General features: G+C 38.3%; 1 protein-coding gene across 1 annotated transcript in view; it reads right to left on the reverse strand.

The window, feature by feature from the left end:
• Positions 1-22,886, reverse strand: part of LOC140231118 (serine/threonine-protein kinase ATR-like) — a 72,399-nt gene that overhangs the window by 23,829 nt on the left and 25,684 nt on the right. Inside the window, exons 12-37 of the mRNA XM_072311271.1 lie at positions 21,851-22,098; positions 20,518-20,629; positions 18,997-19,390; positions 18,456-18,517; positions 18,019-18,109; positions 17,269-17,363; positions 16,407-16,510; positions 15,843-15,941; positions 14,920-15,107; positions 14,333-14,465; positions 13,222-13,380; positions 12,375-12,471; positions 11,071-11,313; positions 10,638-10,730; positions 10,112-10,213; positions 9,515-9,610; positions 8,495-8,668; positions 7,336-7,493; positions 6,615-6,734; positions 5,650-5,869; positions 4,712-4,780; positions 3,761-3,898; positions 3,309-3,463; positions 1,999-2,191; positions 1,253-1,390; positions 123-306 (exon numbers count right to left, since the gene is read on the reverse strand). Coding sequence (XP_072167372.1) covers positions 123-306; positions 1,253-1,390; positions 1,999-2,191; positions 3,309-3,463; positions 3,761-3,898; positions 4,712-4,780; positions 5,650-5,869; positions 6,615-6,734; positions 7,336-7,493; positions 8,495-8,668; positions 9,515-9,610; positions 10,112-10,213; positions 10,638-10,730; positions 11,071-11,313; positions 12,375-12,471; positions 13,222-13,380; positions 14,333-14,465; positions 14,920-15,107; positions 15,843-15,941; positions 16,407-16,510; positions 17,269-17,363; positions 18,019-18,109; positions 18,456-18,517; positions 18,997-19,390; positions 20,518-20,629; positions 21,851-22,098 — 3,865 coding nt within the window. The remainder of the gene's footprint in view (positions 1-122; positions 307-1,252; positions 1,391-1,998; positions 2,192-3,308; positions 3,464-3,760; positions 3,899-4,711; positions 4,781-5,649; positions 5,870-6,614; positions 6,735-7,335; positions 7,494-8,494; positions 8,669-9,514; positions 9,611-10,111; positions 10,214-10,637; positions 10,731-11,070; positions 11,314-12,374; positions 12,472-13,221; positions 13,381-14,332; positions 14,466-14,919; positions 15,108-15,842; positions 15,942-16,406; positions 16,511-17,268; positions 17,364-18,018; positions 18,110-18,455; positions 18,518-18,996; positions 19,391-20,517; positions 20,630-21,850; positions 22,099-22,886) is intronic.

The following is a 22,886-nucleotide window of genomic DNA, read 5'->3' on the forward strand; positions in this document are numbered from 1 at the left end:
CGATGTAATACATACCACTAGTCAACATGAATGAGGAAATCAACAAAATTAATCAACCACATAGGCCTGCTGTTCTGACAGTCAGAGGACCAACAAGCTCTGTCGCTGATATCACTATTCACCTGAATTGCCAGCAACCCGCCTACTCTTGGAGGCCTGCAGAATCTGCGCACGTTGTCTCTTCCAGTTGGTCATGTGATCTAGGACCGAGAACACCGTCTGGGCGCTCATGTGTCTCTCCTGACTAGACCTCTGATCTTCAACCTTCTCCGCATGTGTCAGCACCGCCAAAATCTCGTTCTGAATCTGTCATCAGGACATGTGACAGAGGCAGGAATTTACTTGCAGTGTGACTTCAGCTGGCATGTAACTAACAATGATTTACTACAGATAATGAGCTATTGCTATCACCATACATGGCCTGGCTTTGATACCAAGAAGACAACTCACAACAACATAAAATCAAGAGATATTTTTTCAGTTGTTTTACAAATGTATTAAGGATAATTGAAATGCTTATAATTATTTTCATAAATGGACAAGGACAAAAAAAAAAAAAAAATGGTCCAGAGCAAAAGAACTACTGTCAAAAGACAAATAATTTTGATGCCATAAAATCATGAAAGTGACATGCTTTTATAGTACAGTGTACTCCCAATGTAACGGACACAATAATAATAAAATTCTTATCATACAACGAAGTAAGTATTCAGATTCCAAAATTATCATCTATCAGTATTAATCTTCATATGATTCGGCACGCCATACACCGGGGTACCGTTGTAACCCGGGGTACCGCGTTGTACAGCGCCATCTCATGCCCATTATTTTATAATGCGTATCCGAATTCATATACGCCGATTCCGAATTCGGATACGGCAAAGTCGTAGCAATGAACTAGCACCATAGGTGTTTTTCGAAGTACACTTGCATGCATTAATTGTTGCATAATCACAAATAAGAAAACATTTTTGTGCATAATAATACTAAAAAAATATTTTGACACATTTTTTGGTAAGCCAGGGTACAGCGCTGAAAAAAAAAATAATTAATTCAACAAAATGGCGAATTTTCATTTGGTACCCCAGGGTACCAAATATTGCATCATATACATGTACTTACATGTACCTAGCTGGCTTATAACAAAATTTGGATATAACAAATGAAAACTGTCACTCCTAAGGATTTTGTTACAACAGGAGTCGCCTGCACAATGAGTTATGATGGCACACCATTGTTGTATAATAATCACCTCCTGTTTGTCATCTTCGTTAGCATCCAGGAGGGCGTAGAGAAGAGTGTAGGGAAGCAGAAGCATGGCTGTGTGGATATCATGCTTGATGATCATGCTGCAGGCACGGAAGATCTTTCCCGGTTTGTCTGCCTTCACCTGTGAGGCACAAATTAGTGGCGTTTTGAGTAAAAATCAGTATTAATGTATGGAGCCTACATCATGCGTGATCCCCTCACCTCAAGTAATTCTCCAAAAGCTTGGCTTCCGTAGCTAGACAGGTTAGCCCTGTCCAATGCAATTACGATTCAAATGTCTTTGGCAGCTTGTGATGTGTGAACTCCACTGGCTGGTGTGATCACAATCAAACATATAAAATTTCTTTCAATTTTACTTGCTTGATATTATTGTTGCTTGGGATTTCAACTCCATTTACTGACCCTGGGAGCAAGCTCCTTCGGTCATAGCATGCAACTGAGATCCCTTGAGGCAAAAATATGAACAATGCACCTTAAAAGCGGTCCTCATGAGTATGATATTGCCCTGTATGTCACATTGATTTTATATTTCCTGCTAATTTGTATTTCACGTTTTTCCACAGTAAGGTGTAACATAAGCACACACAACAAACCATCAACTCTCATCTGTTCTCCCACTAGAAACTACCAGAACAGGACCAAATAAGAACAAATAAAAGATAATGTACAAGACACAAACAGGGTACAAGCTCAGCTCAATTCAAGAAAACAAAATAGCCGTAATCTTGCCTTAGTCACAAGATAGCTGGTCCAGGTGCAGACCCATTCTTTGTAGGTCTTGGCCTTCTTGCTGCGGTAGATGGGATGAGTGGTCACCTTGACGATGGATGATGCCGTGGAGGGGATGTATTTCGTGTGCTGGTGGGGGAGGAGGATCTCTTGGATGTGCTCTGGAAAGCGCTGCCACAGCTGCTGACCAGGTCTGTTCCAAAGATGACCAATCAAAAGGGTGTGATGCATCATCTTTCTTTCATTTCTATTGTTTTCACAGCTGAGAACTCTTTCTTGGGATCATGCAAACATACAATTGAGGGAACTTCCCACTAAATTTGAATGCTGTCATATCTGTATTTTTCCAGAATTGCAAAGTTAAAACCTAACTGCTTGGGTTACTTTTAATATTTAAACAGATTTGATTTCTCCTGTGTCTGAAAAGCATATTCTACTCATGTTTGTTTCAATTTTTGGATCACAAATCCCTTTGTTGTAGCAATCCCATTTTAAAAACTATCTTTACCTAGCTGGATTTATACACCCTTAGAATATCAAAATACTGACTAAATTGACTAGCATTCATTAAAAGACAGGTACATGTAGGTTCAATCATAAGTTGAGAATCAGTAAGGTTTTGTCAGGGGACTTATAACCTTCCCTGATCCACAGAAGCATTTCAAACTTTGATGTTCCAGCATACCACTATTGTACAGTTTTAAAAGGTGCCACGATGGACACTTTGAATGCCCTTTTGTTTCTTTTGGGTCATTACAGATTTGCTCAACTTTTGTACATATGTTTGGTGGAAACACTGTGGTATAGTGGAAAAGACTTTAGACTTTAAATTTGGTCATTCTAAGCATGAATCCTCCAAGGTGCTTCAGTACATCCTTGGGACAAAATGTTTCACCAATGGTGTTCCCTCTTCTAGCAATGCTGGGGTATTAATAATGGCTTGGCCCTTTGAAAGAGCAGTGCTAACACTGGAGAGGCTACCCTGGGTAAATACAACCATCCCATCTTTCTCAACTTCTTTGACTCCTTGATGGTATGCCAGATTACAAGTGGATGCCAATATGATCAAGACACCCTGAAAAGCCTAGAATTTCCACCTGATGAATACTAGCAGGTGTGTTTACAGCGCCATTCTATACTACTGACAGGGAAATCCTCTTTGCAATAATCCCAAACATCATTCTGCTCTTTACGTTCAAGAGAAAGATTGGCAAGAACTCCAAGACCGAGCTTCAAGCCCCCACATCCACAAGAACTTTCTTACCTGTGTGTTTTACAATTTAATAATTGCTACTATCAGTCTAACGCACCCAACTTTGCTGACATCACGACATTGGAATATTTGTAGCATCTCCTGGATGGCGTATGCTGAGCAGTCTTGAGACCTGGGGTCGGCTGCTGCCAGAAATGCCCTCACCAAGTCATTGATCAGGTCGAATGCAAAGTTAGAGTCCTCTACACTAGCCTGTATAGAAAAAACCCATGTACACATACTTAAATTGTTTCATAAATTATGTCATTCATCAGTAATCGTCACTTCCACAAATATTCATCCCAAATGGATATTTAATCAGAGCATCAAAGCGACAGCACCTTTCGAAACCTCACAAAATTTCTCAATGATTCAGTGGATTGTAGCATGATACACATAGTTTACTAGTCATGGCTGGACATGTCATAACCATGTAAATTTATTTGCATCAGGTTTGACATCATACACACATAAAAATGATGGAAATTTAGAACGGACACGGACACTTACATGGAAGCGAGACATGTCCTTCTTCATAGACGAGGTGCTTAGGTCCAGTCTCCCAGGGTCTATGGCACCAAGGACCCCAAGGCACTCCCCAAACAAGTTCTGGGCTTTGTGATCAGAGTCATGGCAACCAGATAGCAGCTGGGACATGGAAAAGTCAGACAGAATACAACTTCATCACATTCATACTGACATAAAGACTGTCTGAGGAGTCTAAATCTTTAAAGCAGGTGTTATCCAATATGAGTGCACAGATATGCATATATGGCTTAGGAAAGGTATTTAAATAAGGGTTGGGCACCGGAATTTCAGAAAACACTATCCCTAAGAGACAGCCTTGAAGCAAGGCAGTTTTGCATACAACACCTTGCTTTCGGTACTTGTGTAAAACACCATTTTTTTGGTGCTTGTGTTTACTAGTAAAAATGAATTCACATGAAAGTGTCATTTATAGAGTGTCCAGATAAACAAAACGTTGCAGAATGCTGGGGCTGACTTTTGGACAAGTTGTATCAACACTGCTTTTACATCTTACTTAAAAGTCTGCACACTAAATACAAATGGGCAAACAATGTTAAAGAATATTCTTTCACACTATGCATGTATACTCCATCAATTCTTATTCATTTGTATTATGTCATAAGGTTCATAACCTAATAGCTCAGTTCACTTTCACTGACGAAATTCTCTCAGTGTTTGACCCAAATTCTATGAGAATGAATTGTATCTAAGACAAAAACACTGAGGCACATATACATTACAAACATGGTTATGATAAAAACTACAAAAGTGCTATGAAGCTTCATCAAATAAGAGGAACATCGTACAGAAATAATGCCTACGGTTCCTATTGGGGGTGGTGACATGGAGATGTGTGTACATGTGACCTTACAAAGGTTTGCCCTATGTGCACAAGCCACAGTCATAACGGCTTTCACACAAAGTTATTCTCACCACAGACACAAGTTCACTGATGATTGGTGCCACTGTCTCGTTCCCCATAACATACTCGTGAAGGCTTGCCTGAAATATCACAAAGACAAATAAAGAGGTCATCAAGTAAATATATTGTAGAGAATGTGCATACATCTTTGCTCAGCAATAAGATTCTCAAGAGGATTACATATTTCGAAAATGCACCGAATGCTAGAGGCAATTTGCGAAAGGTTCATGTTGCAAAAAAAAAAAAAGCCATCTGTTCCAATTAGCTAAAGTTTCATGCTGCGAATGTTTCTGGTTTTTCAATACATGTACTTGCATAACTACAACTGATTGCGAATAGTTTAAGTATGCATGGACATCAGAAAAGAGTATTACTGGGTTGTAAGCTACATTCAAACCTGAATGAACATGCAACTGTAACATTTCATTCTTAGATAAATAAGCAGTGAAATGTGATCAATAGGACTTTTCAAAATTTCACTGAAATTCTTTTTTTAATTTACTATAGAGCACCAATAACCCGAAATGACACATAAATAGATTGTAAAGCAGAAATTCACTATAGTTACTGATGAACAGGTGATAAATACAAGGAATCAAATAATTACCTTGCTAAGATTAAGTACCTATCCTGGGTAACACATCACTATTTCTTATGTCGCCTGCCAAACTTTTTAATGACTGTTATTACGACTGAACAGAAGAACACTGAAAATATGATTCTCCATTCCGGACCAGTGCTACGTACAATGTATCTTCAGGTGGTGGTCTAAGGAGAGCATATTTTAGGGTGTCAACTAATTATCCTCTAATGGTTAAGTTTCTCAATTGAAATAAATGCAACACTGAGTTATTCATGTTAACCATCTGACCGATTTGTCTTCAATACACATAAACCTTTCCACATTATGTATGCTGTCATTGAACATGTGATCAGAAGAATAGGTCACCTGATTTGCTCGGAGCAAATCTCTCAGGTTGGAGAGAGCATGAAGTCTGACGTCCACGCTCTCGTGAGTGACCCCCTTCAGTGACCTCCGTAACAGGGTTCGAAGGTCAGGCTGGCTGGAAGGGTCTTCCCTATGCTCCTTCAGGACAGAATTGACCTCTCGCAGCTCGGGAATGTCTGGCAGGAAGTAGATCTCATTGAAGCGATCGCTTAGAGCATCTCTGGGGTTGAAAATTGGGGGGGGGGGAAACTGTGTCAATATATTATGTGGAAATAAATTTAAGTACTATATTTCAGAGTAATACAAGTTGAACTTTGAAAATGTGTAATGTTCTATAATTGATAATTTTTGTAACACTACAGGGAGCATAAAAAAAAAAAAGAGATATCATTAAGAACAGGTTGTCAGATGGTTTAAAATACCTCTATTCTCTCCGTACAAATTCAGATTTGAAATGTTTCCCAGAATTAAACTTATTTTGAAGACTCGCTATTAAAAACAGAATGAGTTTTGTGATATTTTCAGGTATTGAATAACATTATCAATGCAGTTTTGCCATTTGCATTACAACAAATCATCCTTGTTGCTCTGGTATGGGTAAATGTTCCCTATATTTGGTTAGACTCTACAAAAATACTGAACTGCAGTTTGAAAAAAAATAAATAGATAAACGGTGAATATTTCATATATTGAGATTTTTCGAAAAGTTTGTGATTTCCTAAATTAGCATGGAAATAAAAACATGCAAGTGGTTCCTGGAAAATTTTGAAACATGAACAAAATCAATACTCTCAGAAATGATTTTATAAGCAAATATCCCTGAATTGCCTGGTGTCAAAATCTATCACTCAGAGGCTTCCACTCTTAACCAGAGCACTTTTGTGTACTACAAAGTAGTGACACTAATAAGTAAAGTAAATCCTGCATAACATATAGCAGGAAATACTCAAACGGTGTATTCTGACCTGTTTTCAATGATGAGGAACTGTATGATGGCACTGGTCTGTTGGGGAAGCTGGTTGAGGAGAGGTAGGAGGGTGACGATCACTTGACTCAGCATGGGACCCAGTGAAGGAACTTCCACACTGTCAGCCAATCATGTAAGGTATCAAAGACAAATATCTCATTCACCACTTGATCACCTATCTTCAGATGACAGCATAATTATTTGTACCATTGAATATTTTTGGTGTTTCTTCTGATTAGTGGATGATGGATTGATTTTACTTGCTCAGCTACGAGAGAAGTAAATTAAGTGAATAAGCTGTTAACTAGCTAAAAAGAAAGAGAAAGGGAGTAAGAGGGATAGGAAGAGAATAAGGGGCAGAGGCAGATAAAGATAGATAAATACATGTACATAGATGACAAGACACATAGACATACAGATAAAAAGATAACTAGCTAGCTAGCTAGCTAGCTAGCTAGCTAGCTAGATAGATAGATAGATAGATACAACAGTAGATAGATAGATAGATAGATAGATAGATAGATAGATAGATAGACAGATAGATAGATAGACAGATAGATAGATAGATGGATAGATAATGGATAGACAAGCATAATACACTATATGTATATACAAAGATGAATCTATCACTGAAATAAATTAATGAAACAAAAAATAAATGAAAATACAGTGCCTGACAGACCAGAGGAGGATAGCCCGTATTGTCAAATTTCACCCACCTGTGCACAAAGCAGTCCCAGGCCTTGCAGGAGAGGGCGGGGAAGCCATGCTCCTTGTACCTCAGCCCAATCTTGAGGGTGGTCATCACTTTGACCCTTAGTCCAGTGATGTGACGTGCTCCCATCAGTCTCATGATACACACCAGACTCTCCATGGCCTGACATTAATTAACACAGTCCAGATAAGAGGAGGACACATGAGTATGGGTGAGTTTGAGCGCTCTAAAATGAACCAATTCATACCATACTGAACTGTGCCAGATTTGGAGAATTTCGAGCGCTCTATTGAAAAAGCATGAGTTCATCATGAGTACTTCATGAGTTATTTTTAGATGGGGTCATGCATTTTGTAGCAAAAATGGTCATTCACCTGGTGCGCTTAAACTACTTACAGATGTCCTGAACAAAGAAAATGAACTCTTCGCATTATGACGTAAATGTGCATGTTACGCGCATTCTTCAAATGCAAACATTTGGTATGCTTTAGGTACCATTTTAGAGCACATAGGGAAGTGGTCCCCTTTTGGCTTGGTTCAGTATGGTATGGTACAGTACACTTTAGGAGCGTTCAAGTGCTTCTCTGGCGCAGGTCTTGGTACAGTACAGTTTGCTTTAGGAGAGTGCTCAAAGGCACCCTATATTTGGTCAAAATGGAGACATACAAATTCAGAGATAGATTCAAGCTTTGATATGGAAAGAGAGAAATAGAGACAGTTCCAGCAAAAAATACAAAATGTGCAGAAGAGAGGGAGCAAGTACTAAAAAAAAAAAAAAAAAAAAAAAAAAAAAAAAAAATTACAAAGGAATAGATAAATACAAAGAAACTGTAACTTCTATAGAAATTGAGAAACATATATATCCATGGACAGACACAGAGAAATAGAGAAAGAAGTATATAGATTTCACAATAAATGCATACATGAATAAAGGAGGTGTAGATAAACAGAGATAGATGAAAGCAGTAACAAACAAGATGGAATAGATCAAAGATGTCACGAGAAGTGAATATACATAACATAACCATGAAAGTGTCACAACAAAAAACCATTTACTCTACAACTGACATCTTGCATTTTCACATTCAATAACTTTATATCTCTTCAAGTTTAAAAAAAAAAATCCACTGCTACTAGACAAAAACTGAGGTACATTGTCTTACTAGTTTCTTATCTTGAATGGGTATTCTGCTGTTGAGGAGCTGTGAGTCAAAGAAAGCTAGAATCCCCAGTAGTCTTGGCTGTAGGAAGTCTGCCATGTCATCAGGCTTTGTGATGGGCCTAGGTCCCTTATACGTATCATCACGGGAAGCTAACATGGCCAGTCCACTAAACACCTGGGAGAATTAATAGAACAAATCTCACATCACAAGAATTAAAAAAAAAAAAACAATAGTCTAGACCCCTCTATACTGATGAAGATGTAGTAGTTTGGATTTTACATTCCCTTACTCTACAATGACAGATCTTATTCATGACTGGAAACTGGCTGGCTTCCAGTTTAGCACTAATAGTCTTTGTTAACCAGCTAACAAAGTATTTGTAACTGGGGAAAAAAGTGCATATGAGAAAAGTAATCTACATAGCTAGATGGCCTAACAATATACATTTGAATAAATATACACAATGATGTTATAGGTGTGAAAAGTGTTTAGAATCAAATAGTGTTGTCCTGGTTTCATTTCATGCAGTTAGCTCAGAATTTGTGAAAAATGCTTGAAAGCAATAACACTCTAATCACAGCACAAAAGGTCATTGCAACTTGTACCTAGGCAGAAATAAGGCAATGGACAGCTACCATTGCCAGGGCTAACATATACTATTCTTCAAAACAAAATGAATGCAAATCAAGCTGGATATTGAGCAAACTGGTCTTTTACTCTATAAGCATCAGTCCTGAACAGTTTTACTCCATATAATTGAGCCATGTCTGAATGAATGTCCACAGGTAGCGATACTCTACATATACCACTATATGTCGCTCCTTATACACAAGCGCAAAATATGAAGAACAATAGAGATAACCAGCACCATACAATACATGTGTACATGTATATACATGCCAAAAACTTCCAAATTTACAGGTTAGAGTTTAAGTGTGAATGGGGTTTAATTGTACAATCTGTGGGTACGTAAGGCAAGTAAGGAGTGTAAGTGTGAGGTTCAGTCTGCAGCATTCCTACCTGGGAGAAGTTGTGGCTGAGATGTAGCAGAAGTTCATTGTGAAGGCTCTGGTAGTCCATCCTCAGAAGACTACCTAGCTCAATCTCTGTCTCACTCTGCAAAGGGACAGCCAACAAAATGAACATTTATTTCTTTCTTCTTTTTTTTTTTCAAAGAGAAAACTTTGAGACAGCATTACAGTAAAACTTGCACCCACCCCCCCCCCCCCAAAAAAAAAAAAAATAATGCCTCCGGCGACACTTCGTGGCGGAGGCTTAAAAAAACATACATACAAATAAACAAACTAATAGTGCAATTTCCATGCAGCTCTTGACTTTACGAAATCCCTAGCAATGAAAATGCTACATAAGAGTAACAAAATAGTGAATCTTGTAACAATACATTCTAAATGAATATGTAGAAGCCCCTTAACTTCCTTGTAGGGCCTACCTATCACATCTTTTGATTAAAACAGTGTTAAGAAAAATACAAATATCTTTGTGATTTATGATTATTGTTTGCACTGATTTCATTTTCTGTTAACTACTCCTACAACACAAATGGGGGGGGGGGGGGGTTAGCAGAGAGGATTCCTTCTACATCTAGGCACTCCTTACCTGGATGTAGTGAAGTGCTTTCTCCAGCTCCGTCTTGCCCTGGGTTCTCACCAGATATGAGAAGATGAACTTGAAGTTTTCCACCAGCATCTCGCGATGGCTCTGTATCACACATTGTTGCATTTTGGAAATTTTCAGTGAGCAATAGGACACTTCAATGAAAGACAAGTACACTGCACACTGCCATGTCTCAAGAAGGAATGGAGCAATCTAACTCTGATGGTCTACTGACCCTTTCCCGTCCTATCTTGTCCCACATATTCATATCTAGTTGCTTCTCAGCATTTACATTAACCATAGTCTCCAACAAGATTTTGTTATTTTACCCGATATGATCAAAAATATGTCGCAATTGATGTGGTAGAAAAGGCAGAACAATATCTCACAAGTTTCTTACAAAATGCTTACAGTCTGCAGATCAACTTTATCGTAAGAAAGAATAAACAGCTGCACAGCGCAGATAACATCACACAAAATCATGCAATATATGAAACTCGCCATTCAGATGAATTGTGTAAGGACTCACCATTTTCAGCGTCTTTGCCATAGCTTTGAGTAGAATGCTTGCTTCTGGACTAGCCTTGCTCACAATATGGGGAAGAAGAAATTCTAAAGTGCGCTGTGATGATACAAACAAACACAGGAAAAAAGGGTGAAATCATTCTTCCATTATAAGAAGTTCTAACACTGCCACTTGGAACAGTTTACGCTGAAAACAATTTTAGCCTCAAAATTGTACAGTGAAAGCACGACAGGCATAACTGCTGTGCAAAGTCTTTTTGATTCACAAGTGAGGAAGGATTTTGCCTGAAAGAACAGACTTACAGGGTGAAATGCCTTCCCGTTGTAAGGAAAAGTAATGTAAGAACAAAACAGTGGAGCTTCAATTCAATGCACATGGCCCCCTACATGAATTGGGAACAGTAATGCAAGATCACATGGGAGATCATTGTACTTACAGTGTAGAAAGCCTCCAGGTTCTTGAACTTGAATGCGTGGGCCACCTTGGTGATGGTCTCCAGGCATGGGTCCCGGTCCTGGTCCTGGGTACTCTGGGTCTCTACCTGGCTCTGGGTCTGGCTTTGGCAGGAGGACCGCACTGCTTCATGCATAGCCTCCACCAGGAACTTGCACACCGGCTGCTTGAACTGGGACAAGATGGACCCCATGTTTTGACCTTTAGCCTCTGCTATTGCATGGAGCTAGAAGTCAGAAAGAGACACCTTCGTATCAACAAATGGATAGCAAATAAGTATTCTTTTTCCCCCCTATTTGTTGGCATCAATACACATCACTCATTTAACACTGCACATAATGAAAACACAAATGTTTTGCGACTCAACATCAGGTGAAAGTGCATTTGACGTTGTCTGTGGTGTTTGTGAAATCAACTCATCTCCTATTTGAAGAGCGGATGATATCATTTCTTCAAATTCTGTGCTGCAAAGCCACTCATCATATGTCCCTTTTCAGGGCATACCAAACAATGGTGCTGGTATTCTTTGTGGAAGTAACTAAGCATGATATAGTGTTTTGAACATGATGTCATGTTAAGAAACTCATTAATACAATTTATATTTAATATAATGACACATCATTTTTAAATGATCACCCAAGAGTCAACAACATATGTTGCCTAATAAACAGCAATCAGTAATGACATATCAAAAGTTATAAAGTTAGTTCAAGAATTGGCAATAAACATGTATGCACCCAGAAAAATTAAGGCTCAAAAGCTATTGGTACAACATGAATGCAGTCACAATGTGTCATATAATTTTATACACAGTAGCATGCATTTCATGAAATGACCATAGGCACATTAAATTTCTTTAAAAAAAAAAACCAAACAACACAACAACTAATACCATACAGTTCTAGGATTCATCCACCATTAGCATCTTGGAACAGTCTGCGATATGGTAAATTTTACTCAATGGTTTTTTACTATGCTAAGTGTATTTCAAGGGGATTGTTTTACTCAATAACATTTAACTAATGCATATCATCCATAAACATCATCAGTTCATGAATAAATGTCTATCAAACAAAACAACCAAAAAAAAAAATCAATGGGTGTGATGCAATGCAAGCAATAAGCAAAGACATCTGAGGTTCGCAATGGATTTATGAAATATGGACACCTTGTGACAAAAGACCACATTCTGCAGGATTCAACACATCAAATGAAAAATTCAGGTGTGACATTATTATTTCATCAGAATCTGACCGAGGTGTTCTCCATCCCTTGCAGATGGCTTACCTGAATGTAGGCAATGGAGGCTACCATGGTAACGGGAGACAGCAGGCTCTCAAGCAGACTGATAATAACCACCATCAACAGCTCTCCCTCTGCAACTCTGGACCAATCAAACAGAAGTTTGTACTTGTCATCATAACATAATACCAGAGGTAGTTAACCCGTTGAGGACTCGTCCGAGTATACTCGGGCAAGCATCTATGGGAAATGTGTGTTGAAGCAGAATCAAACCGTCCTCAACGGATTAACATAACAGCAAAGCATTGCCTGCATACTCGTCTGGAAACAGTAAATTTGTTTTAAACCATACTTCGTTAAAGATTACTCATGCTGAAATAATCTTAATTTTGCATACGCAAATTTTCACTGACAAAAGGTTAAGATGTTATGTTTCAGGAGATGACTTTTAGTGGTATTTGGTATCTAAAACCATTTATTCTGGACAACTTCAAAACACCCTGACTACCATATCACTTCTGTTTTAAAGCTACAATTTGCTCTTAAACGGCTTGCCAACTATGGGGGTGAAAGAGACAAGAGTGTCACAATGTAACATGTGCATGAGTTCGCTGAGTTTCGCATGAACAAGGTATGCACAAATTGATCAGTACTACTTTCAAAATCGATTGGCATTACACCATAATATCTTGATTATTTGAATAAAACTAAGTTAGATTTTTTCAAACGTCATCCAAACAGTGATAAAGGAAAGCAATGGAAACTTTCAAAGGCAACACAAATAAACAAAAATCAGTAATAAAGTTCCCTTCTATAGAGAAGTTGTAACTCTGCCACAATAAAACAAAATGTGTTTCCTTTGCGAGAGAAGAGTTTGGTACATCAAACTCACTTTCCAAGTTCTCCCATGGTGCTGACCACGGTTTCCTGCAGCCGTCCATTGCCCGATGACTTGCCTGTCAGAAAGGCCGACTTGAGCTGAGTGACCACTGCCTGGACATTCAGATCACTACACTGGTCACCATTTCCAACCAGGTGCTTGATGTTACGACTGCAAGAAATACAGAATACAGATTGACATTTTCAACATAAATAGATGTGCCTCATTAGGTATGACCTCTATCTGTTTCCCTACAAAGAGCCATCTCATCAGATATTCGTTTAATTTTCGAGCATTCCTGAATTCCTTTACATATCTTAAAAACAAATAAATACAAATATAAATATAAATATAAATAATGAATATCTTAAACAACTATAATATCTTAAATATCTATAATAACATGCCAAACATTCTTATCAGTATCTTTTCAGTAATCCATCCAAACTCGACCTACAGTACTTGTAAAGTTAGCAAGCCTACTCAATGTGCCTCGGTCCAACAAGAAGGCCATCATCATGGTAGCACAAAAGGGATCAAGGGGATTAGTTAATCTCTATTCATTGGCATTTCCAGACATCTAATGTGTCAATGAGCGAAGAAAGCAATCCAGCGTGCATGCCAATCAATGACCAAGGCACATCACTGGTCAAGCCTGTTCTCAGAGCACGTAACAGTCACTGAGAGATCGGGTGAGCCTCTCACTGAGCCAACAGACCTTTTTAGCCTAGATTTACAGGTTTCTAAATAAATGCATTTATTTTTGTGCATATGCTACATAAATGTATAGAACTGTGCAGATCACAGGCACATTTGGCACAAACAGTCACACACTAAATGAGTTGCACATGGTTCAAAGAAAGGGTGTTGCAGAAATAATTCTACGTAGATCAGGGATACATGTACATACTATTCACACATCAAAATCAGGAAAATTACACAGAGCAATCAGGAAGATACTTGAATGTAACATGCATATCAATAGGCCAAGATAATACCAAATCAGGTGGAGACTGCTATAATCTTTCATCAGGACATGGACATATGTTCAACCTTCAGGGAGCCTCCCGCAAACATGGCAAGACCAGGTACAATGTAGCTCTATGTATGTATGCGATCCTACCTGAAGACTTGTCGGACAAGAGGAATGTCGTCGACGACCAGGTTCAAGTAAGCATTCAGGATGCTGGTCACGGCTGAGTTTGTGTGCTTCAGGTCCAGATGACTCAACACCTGCTTCAAGCTGTGTAGCATCCCTTTCATTAGTGACAGAGAAGAGAAAAGTAGATCATCATTCATATGTTCACATACATACATACATAATGTAAACTATTTGAGGGATCTAAACAATAAAACAGAAATCACTGCTTTGCTTGCTTAGTTTTTAGAAAAGTATGATTGAGACAAATTTGTGCAGATATGCATGCAAGAAAGATCACTTTCACACAAATTTCCAAGCTATTGTTCATCATAACAAGCACTTAAAAGAAAAAAAATGAAATCATCTAAGTAGAAGACAGTATGTCTACAATTTAGAATTACTAATTTCAAATTTGGATGATTTGTCTTTTGCTTCCTTTTGCCAAATGTATGGCAGAGCTGCTACTACTATGTATCATTGCACCTGCTACTTCCATCAAACCTACCATCCTAATCAAAATTATCATCATCATCATCATCACTGTCATTATGGTCCGCTTTTTGACATACCTAATCTTGTCTGGACATCTTTTTGCAGTAGGACCATGAACAGTGAGACCACAGATGGATCCACAATGCCCTGCTGAGGAGGATGGTACACCCCATCAGAAGAAGGACCTGATTGCTTTCGAGTCGAGCAGTAAGAACAGTCCAACCTTATCACCGAATGCAAGGGTTTGTTTCCCTCATCCAAATCCCTGTACATTGTATAACACATTATGCCATTAATAGCAGCTTTGACTCCACAGACTTAACACTGTACGGTATATAACATGCATTCACCATGATTTTAGATTGTTACAGGTAAAACATAGTTTCAGCACGTCTGCAGACACTGTTAACATTTGCTCTAAATTGGACACCTATGCATAAGAAATTTGTAAAATAATGCCGTGATATCAGGATTTTCGATGGGTAATGACGAAAATTCAAAATATATCAGCCAAGAAGGTACACAAAAAGTATTGCAATCTCGGAACATATCCGATCGTGGTTGCTACATAATGTTTTATAATCGATTATCAATAATTGACAAATCGGGCCATAGCAGTATCTATCCATCTTCTCCACAAAAGTGAATCGCATGCAGCTTGTTGGAAAATACAAGTGCAAGGGCATAAGTGATCACCACATACTGTTCTACTATCTACTTATTACTGAACAGGGAGGGCTCTTCAAAAATAAAAGTCTGGTATGCCATTTTTGATATTTTACACTTTGTTCTCAAAATACTCCAAATCAACTCATTATCCTGGCAAATCACTAACAGCTTGTTAAGTTTCTTGGTAAACCCTTTCGATATACTGCAAACAATTTCCAAATGGTGGAAGATGAATTTTGAGCCCTTGTGAGAACAATGTGTTAGCTTTAAAAAGTAAAAGAGTTTACAAAAAAAAAAGAAGAGAAAAATTAAATTTTTGTGTAGATCTCACCTGCTGAGGCCACATGCTCCTGCCATGACACAGCAGAGCTCCCCCAACACTTCAGCCAGACAGCAGCAGACTTCGTCTGAATCAGATCTACAGAGGGGGCTATGAGATACGATGGTACAGAGTGCTTTACAAGCATATGTCCATTCACGTTGAAATGATTCTCGACTACAGTGATGTCAATTCTTGAGAAATAAAACTATTTTTATGTAATGAATGTTCCTCCGTTTTTGTTGTTGTTGTTGTTGTTTCTTTTTTTTTATAGTCACAATAAAGGTGTCCTGAGAAAGCCCTGGAAGAACCTCAGAGACATTTTTCACGACGTCCTGGGCACCATTTCATGAAAGTTTGTCAACCCCGACAAGTTTTCAGTCTCTGACAACCACCATAACAGTAACAGTCAGTGACCAGAGTTTCTCAGCCAATCAACAACAAGGATTTTATTGTAAATTGTTAGAGACTGACAACTTTTCAGGGCTACCAACTTTCATGAAACTGTGTCCTGGATTTGATACATGGTAACATACGTAGTATCTAGGAATACAGTAAATACAAGTGAATGCTTACTGGAGATATTCCTGTGCAGAGGAGAAGTAGTTTGGTCCCAGGTTGAGGAGCAACAGGGGGAGAGCCTTAATGGCAGATGTCTGGATGCTTGCTTTGCTGCTGGTCTGTCCAGGGTGAGGTGGAAGAAATAAAATACAACAAAAAACACAAATAAACAAATGCCACCTACACTCAAGTTGGCTTTGATGAATGCAGCAAAGTAAGAGGAACATAAAGTTTTCAGGTTTCCTCTAAATTGTGCCTAAAAAGAAAAAGTAATAGAGATACAACGTTTGTGTTTTTTAAATACACAACAGAGACATACGTCAAAACCATGTACAAAATTGGTTGCAGGAGGTGATGTTAAATCTCCCACTGACCTGTACATAAATCTTTACTAACTTTCTTCTTTCACATGAAATCAATGAGAATATTTTGGTGATCACAAATTCTGTTAGTTATCATGATTTCTGTAATCTCATTGATCTATCATATATTCTGCAATACCAGTGTACTCGGTTACAAAATACAGGCCACTCACTTAATATTTCCCATATTTAGTGAGGTCATTGCCCCGTTGTATTTCATGTTTACATTGTTGCTGATATTTGTGCACATGTGCTAAAATGATAACATTGCTACCCCCTGCTTGCTCTAATGAAATATGAGGAATACCAAAGGTCTGGTGCCATATTCCATTTAGCCCTTGGCCTCACGGAATATTTCACCTGACTGTAGATGTCTGCCTGTATTTTGTGAACAAGTAGGGGGTAGCTAATATTACCTACCTATATTGCAGTTTTCTGACGACAAAGCAGTGATAACTTTGATATGAGAATAGGAGTTCAAATGTCTGTTTCCTCAGTTGATAAAATGAGCTCACCAGGGCATCTTTGAAGATGTGCAGTCTCCACTTTGGTGCTACATCCTTGGTAAACAGAGGCAGGATTTGTAAGCAAAGCTGCTTGGATGAGTCCGCTGTATAAAAGAGAAAGAGAGAGAAAAAAAAAAAAACCACCTTCACTCCAAACATGGGCAAGATGAGACCAGGTTGAGAAGTGGCCAGTACAGGCATCATTCATTTCGAACTATATTCTTGAATATAATTAATATATTTATGGAGTTCCAGAAAATATATTCTTTCAAACTATATTCTTCCGCCGCTGCTGCATCACCTACAAACAGTCACCAGATTAGATAAACTTGTCATTACTCGCAGTCGAAGCATCTGTGTTGGAGAGTGGTGACAAAGAGGACGATCAACCTGTAGGCCCTACAAGCTGTCCATATAATTAGCAGCAATTCATCTCTACATTTGTAGCTTGTTTTTAGTGCATGACTACCTCAATATCAAAATATTTGTACCAGCCAGCCTCTGAATTTACATTTCAATCTCTGGCTTTATTTCTAACATTGACTTATCCTTTACTGAAATGCTTCCAAACAATTTACAGCACAGCAACAATTTAAATTGATGTCACAATTTAAACAATTTAAATTGAGTCACAGCAACAATTTAAATTGATGAAACGTATGGTCTTACAATTGCATCTATCTCCTAACACAAATCACCGTTGGGAGTTAATAAAATCTGATTGCAGCAAGAATAATGAAAACAGAAATAATATCTCACCTAGCTTTTCAGCCAGTTTATTGCTGAGAGTTGCAACCTGCTTGGCAGTCAGATTCCCAAATGACTTTAAGTCAATCCAGTTAGAATCCATCTGGAATATTGAAGCATGAAGACAACCAACCACTAAAATGGATGAACTCATACTCGTGAACATAACTGTCATTGGCATTATTTGGTGTAATATAAATTAATATAAAACCTTTAACAAGTTCAGAAATAAAAAATGAAGCTGAATATGCATGCTTTGCAGCTTCATTCAGGGTGTACTCCTTTGGCAAGAGCTACAAGTCTGCAGTTAATATGACCACATATGTGATCGGTAAAATGTAGAGAGCACACTTGATCTAGCAATATTTGCAAAGATGTCCCTCCGATATGCATTGCACACTGACAGTTATAAGCCCAACAAGATTGATAGTATCTTATGCTTGACTTACTGGCAGCCATGGAATACACAATATCCATGTGGTAGCATGCAAGAACTGGACTGGCAGCTTCACTATGTCTGTACAAACAAAATGCAAACACAACCATGATACAGATATGCAAATAACCGAGGGGGGGGGGGGGGGCATCAATGTTGCATGTAGCTAGTCGTGATGACATGAGAGTAATTTCGAGTCTGCAGAAAATAATTACGATAATGCTATATACTGTTTTGGCATTCAAATGAGAGAAATGAATGTACATAATTTTCTAATTAAAACATAATATGACATCATAATTGAGGACAATGACATCACTGCACAGTGATGGCACAACATAAGTTTTGTTTGTTCATGTGAGCAATCATTAAATGATCTCAAGTACTACACTGAGACATGAATGGTTCACCCACAACTTTTCAACAAAAATGTGCCATCAAGCCTGCACATCTCCTATTCTCACATACATTCATTTGCACTCTCAAATCATAAAATTTACAGAAATGGTCTATTCAGTGACTTGTAAATTTGCGAGACCACCAAGACGGAAGGCTATTACCTGCAACTGACAGAACAGCGCCAATGCAGCGACAGATACACTCAAAGCAGGACTGGACGAGGCCCTCATTCTCCCTCTTGTGGGCCCCCTCCTCTCCACTGCGTCTGGTTGCCATGGCGACCCCTCCTCCCATCTCTGCCAAATGCTGCAGGGTCCTCTGCCACAGCCCACTCAGCCTCTCCAGATCCTCCATGTTCATCCACAGTGACAGCTCTGCCTTTGCCTCGGCATCCCCCTCTCTCCCACCTCCAACCCTCCTCTTCCTGGATGCGGTCCTTGGCGCGGCCGCCCGCCCGTCTCTGGAGTTGCCATGCCGATGATGTCGACTGCAGCACCTGCTGATGATCTCTGTGAGGCATCTGGTGGCCTCCAAAACATGGTAGAGACTCTACACAGGAAATGCATCATGAGATAATGATTACAAAGCTAATGAGCGACTGGCCATGGGTGATACCAGAGTGTAATCATTGAAGGTTTGAAATGCATTGTAGAAATTCTCACTTTCAAAGGACACCACAAACTACGTAAAAAAGATAGATACATTACCATATTCCTTACAAAAAAAAAAAATTAATAAAAAGGGGAATTTACACATAACATACATATATGTGGATTCAGTGAATGCATTATTAGTAGAAGAACACATCAGCAAATCTTAATTAAAAGCCGATGATCTTTTGAATAAATCGATCCAATTGCATCTACTCGGGTCAACTCAGAATGCACAGCATCTGGGTCCATAACTTGGTAGATCAGCACTAGTATGTCTGAGTCGGGGACCAGTGCCATTAACAGAGAATGAAGTACACAATCAACACTATGATTTGTTTACACAAGTAGTGTATAGTACTCTGCTGAATGTTTAAGTACAAATAAAAGCTGGGAATATTTTGGTACAGTGGTCTGCAAACATACATGTATCTTCCATTTGGCCTGTTTTTCATGCAACATCAAGGAATGAGTACAAATCCTGTGACAATGCAAAACAGCTTGAAACCATGCATTCAACTGGTAAATTAACTACAAGCATGCTTTTCATCTTGTTTTGCTTCATCATCACAACTCACATATTTCATGGTGGATGTGTATCTCTCTGTCCTTTCTTTACCTCGAAGTAGGTTACAAGAATATATACACATTCAGAAACACTACAAAGTACAAATGTACATCTGGGTTGATCACTGGTCTAGGGATTAGCTCTTAAACAGCATCATTAAACGCAAGATTCACAAACAACATCATAGTCAGGGTTCATTTTTCTCTGGTGGTCTGCTTAAAGAAAGCAAAATCTTTGAATTTGAAATTTTGGTGGCTCAAAACAATAGGATAGTATTAAAATTCTGTCTGGATTTTAGCTGACCCATCAAGACACCAATAGAACAATTTTTAGCAGCCCCAGGCCCTGGGCCAACAAGCCATAGTATACATGCATGTCGAGCCCTGTCATAGTCCCAATGTCTATGCATTACTGACATTGCATGCAGTGGTTTATGAATTTTACCAGGAATTTCATACCTTGTTATCAGAGGTGTTAATGTGGCACAGCGAATCCCGCTTATAAATGATTTCCTGTAGGGTGGGGGACTTTTTCGACATGGGCTCACAATCCCTTCCTGCATGAGTCCGTCTGTTTGATTAAATACAAGCATTGAAAGGACTAGGAAGTACCTGAACATCACACGCAATGAAAAATAGAATCTTTTCCTCCCTCTCTAAAATGCTGTCACCCTCCTTATCCACATTTAGCAATTTCCTTTAAAATGGCAATATACAATGTAAGTGTGAGGTTGACTCAATAAATTTGAGAACATACATTTGTGAACTCATAAATCCTTACAAAATAGATGAAAACATAATTAGAAGAGGGCATATTATGAACAGTATTAAACATACAATGTAGGGGCACTGGTAAATGAAAATGTGACAAGGGAATAGGATAGGTGTTTTTGATGCAGCTCACTTCTCTAGTGTTTCTTCTCGTAATGAGGACATGCAAATGATATGGAAGAGAATGGACAACAAAACAATGCAATGGATCAAAGTACAGCTTTTGTATGACACCAATAATCTATGAGGCAATCAATAGTAACACAGAAAAAAAATGAGATTCCCACCATGGTTTAACCCTTTGTGCGCTCACACACTCAGTACTAGAAGTACCTTGTAACTGACCAACAACTTGTAACAAGCAATGCCACAGCACCCCACAGAGGCCAAGGTGATACAATGGGGAATAATAACAGGAGAACGACCACTTGCCATTTTACTGATGGTTAAGTTTAGGACATTTGTGCAAGTTGGCCAAGAAAGCGAATCTGGGGACATGCTGATCACTATTAATGCAAAGTAAAGATAGAATTAACAAATTCAAGAGCACTGTTTCCGTCATATAGAGGAGTTGTCCTCCATTTCCCTCAACGACTTACTCCCTCTCACAGACATTTGTAAATGGTGCTGCTTTTAAGGTACTGTTTACCAGTGGGAGCAGTGATTTAGGGGGAAAAAAAAATTTGGAATTATCACATTTGATGCATATGTGTAGGTTAGTTGTATTGAAAAACATCCTACCATATAAAAATTTCACAACAAAGCCTGAAATATAAGAAATTATCACTATTTTTCTCAATAAACCACAACTGTAGATGGTTAAGTAAAGAAACATTTTTTTTATTATAACTATTGTTTATACCTTGTATATTCAACAATACTTAACATTGATTATATTGATTTACATTTTTACATTGGTTGTTTCTATCACTAACTCACATTTTAGATCTATTTTGAAGCACTAAAGCTGGGATTTTGTTTCATCTGCAAATGGTAGATAATGCCTTGAAGAGAAGCTAACCTTGAGGAGGCTGACTTCCCATCTGATAACCTCTTCCTGGACAGCTTGGTCCCTGTCACCTCCGGCGCCTCGTCTCCACTACTGGTGTCAGTCAGGTCGATTACACAGCTGCTGCCGGCGGCAACCACTTCACTCGAGGTACCAGACGACTTCCGGTCTCCAGGCCCAGCAGGCTGTTCTTTTTCCGGAGCAGCAGTAACTGGTTGGAGCTCACGCTCAATAGCAAGCTCCAGTGGAAGAACTACACACTGGTTTTGGGTGTATTTTTTTATTTTCAAGTAACAGGTATTAGAAATGAAGGTCAACTTTACACAAGACAATATCGTCGGCTGAGAATGATCGGGTGTTATGTCACTCTTGGCGCTTCTGAGATAATTGCGTTTAAAGTTTTGGAGCCCTCAAAAAAAGAAAATAATAATTAAGAAACCAGCCTTTACTTGAGGCACTGTACAATAGTGATTCTTCTCTTAGGTATGTTAAAATTATTAAGATAGTTTGCGTGTACACGGTTGAATTTTGAAACAAGATACACATATTGCAAATACATGTTTTTCAAAAATATGTGAGAAACAATTTGATATATTTAGAATGGTCAACTAGCATAACCTTCTCATATCAGATCTTGTAACAATTTATGTTACACGTAGGTACATTTGTATAGCTGGAAAAGTATATACCAGTCTTTAATGGCAGACTTATTTTTTGACAGGCAGAAAATTTAGAAAGAATATAAAAAAAATAAAGGCATGAAATAATTGTTGGTATTAATGATGTAATTACGAAAATGCTTTACAAAATGTAGATAAGATTATTAGATATTAGTTTGTTTGTTTTTTATCATACAGAAATGAATTGTTAGTTTTTATTTCATATTTTCATTTCATATCAACAGGTAATGTTCAGCCATATTTTGATACTTTCATTTTGTTATTGTTTTTTATTCATAATTTCTTCATTTATATTCTCTAATTTCATATGTCATTTCTTATTTAACGATGAATCTGAATGTGGAAAAGAACATGTATCAGATCTCAGA

The sequence above is a fragment of the Diadema setosum genome, chromosome 7 (assembly GCF_964275005.1).
Source record: "Diadema setosum chromosome 7, eeDiaSeto1, whole genome shotgun sequence".
Classification (NCBI taxonomy): Eukaryota; Metazoa; Echinodermata; class Echinoidea; order Diadematoida; family Diadematidae; genus Diadema; species Diadema setosum.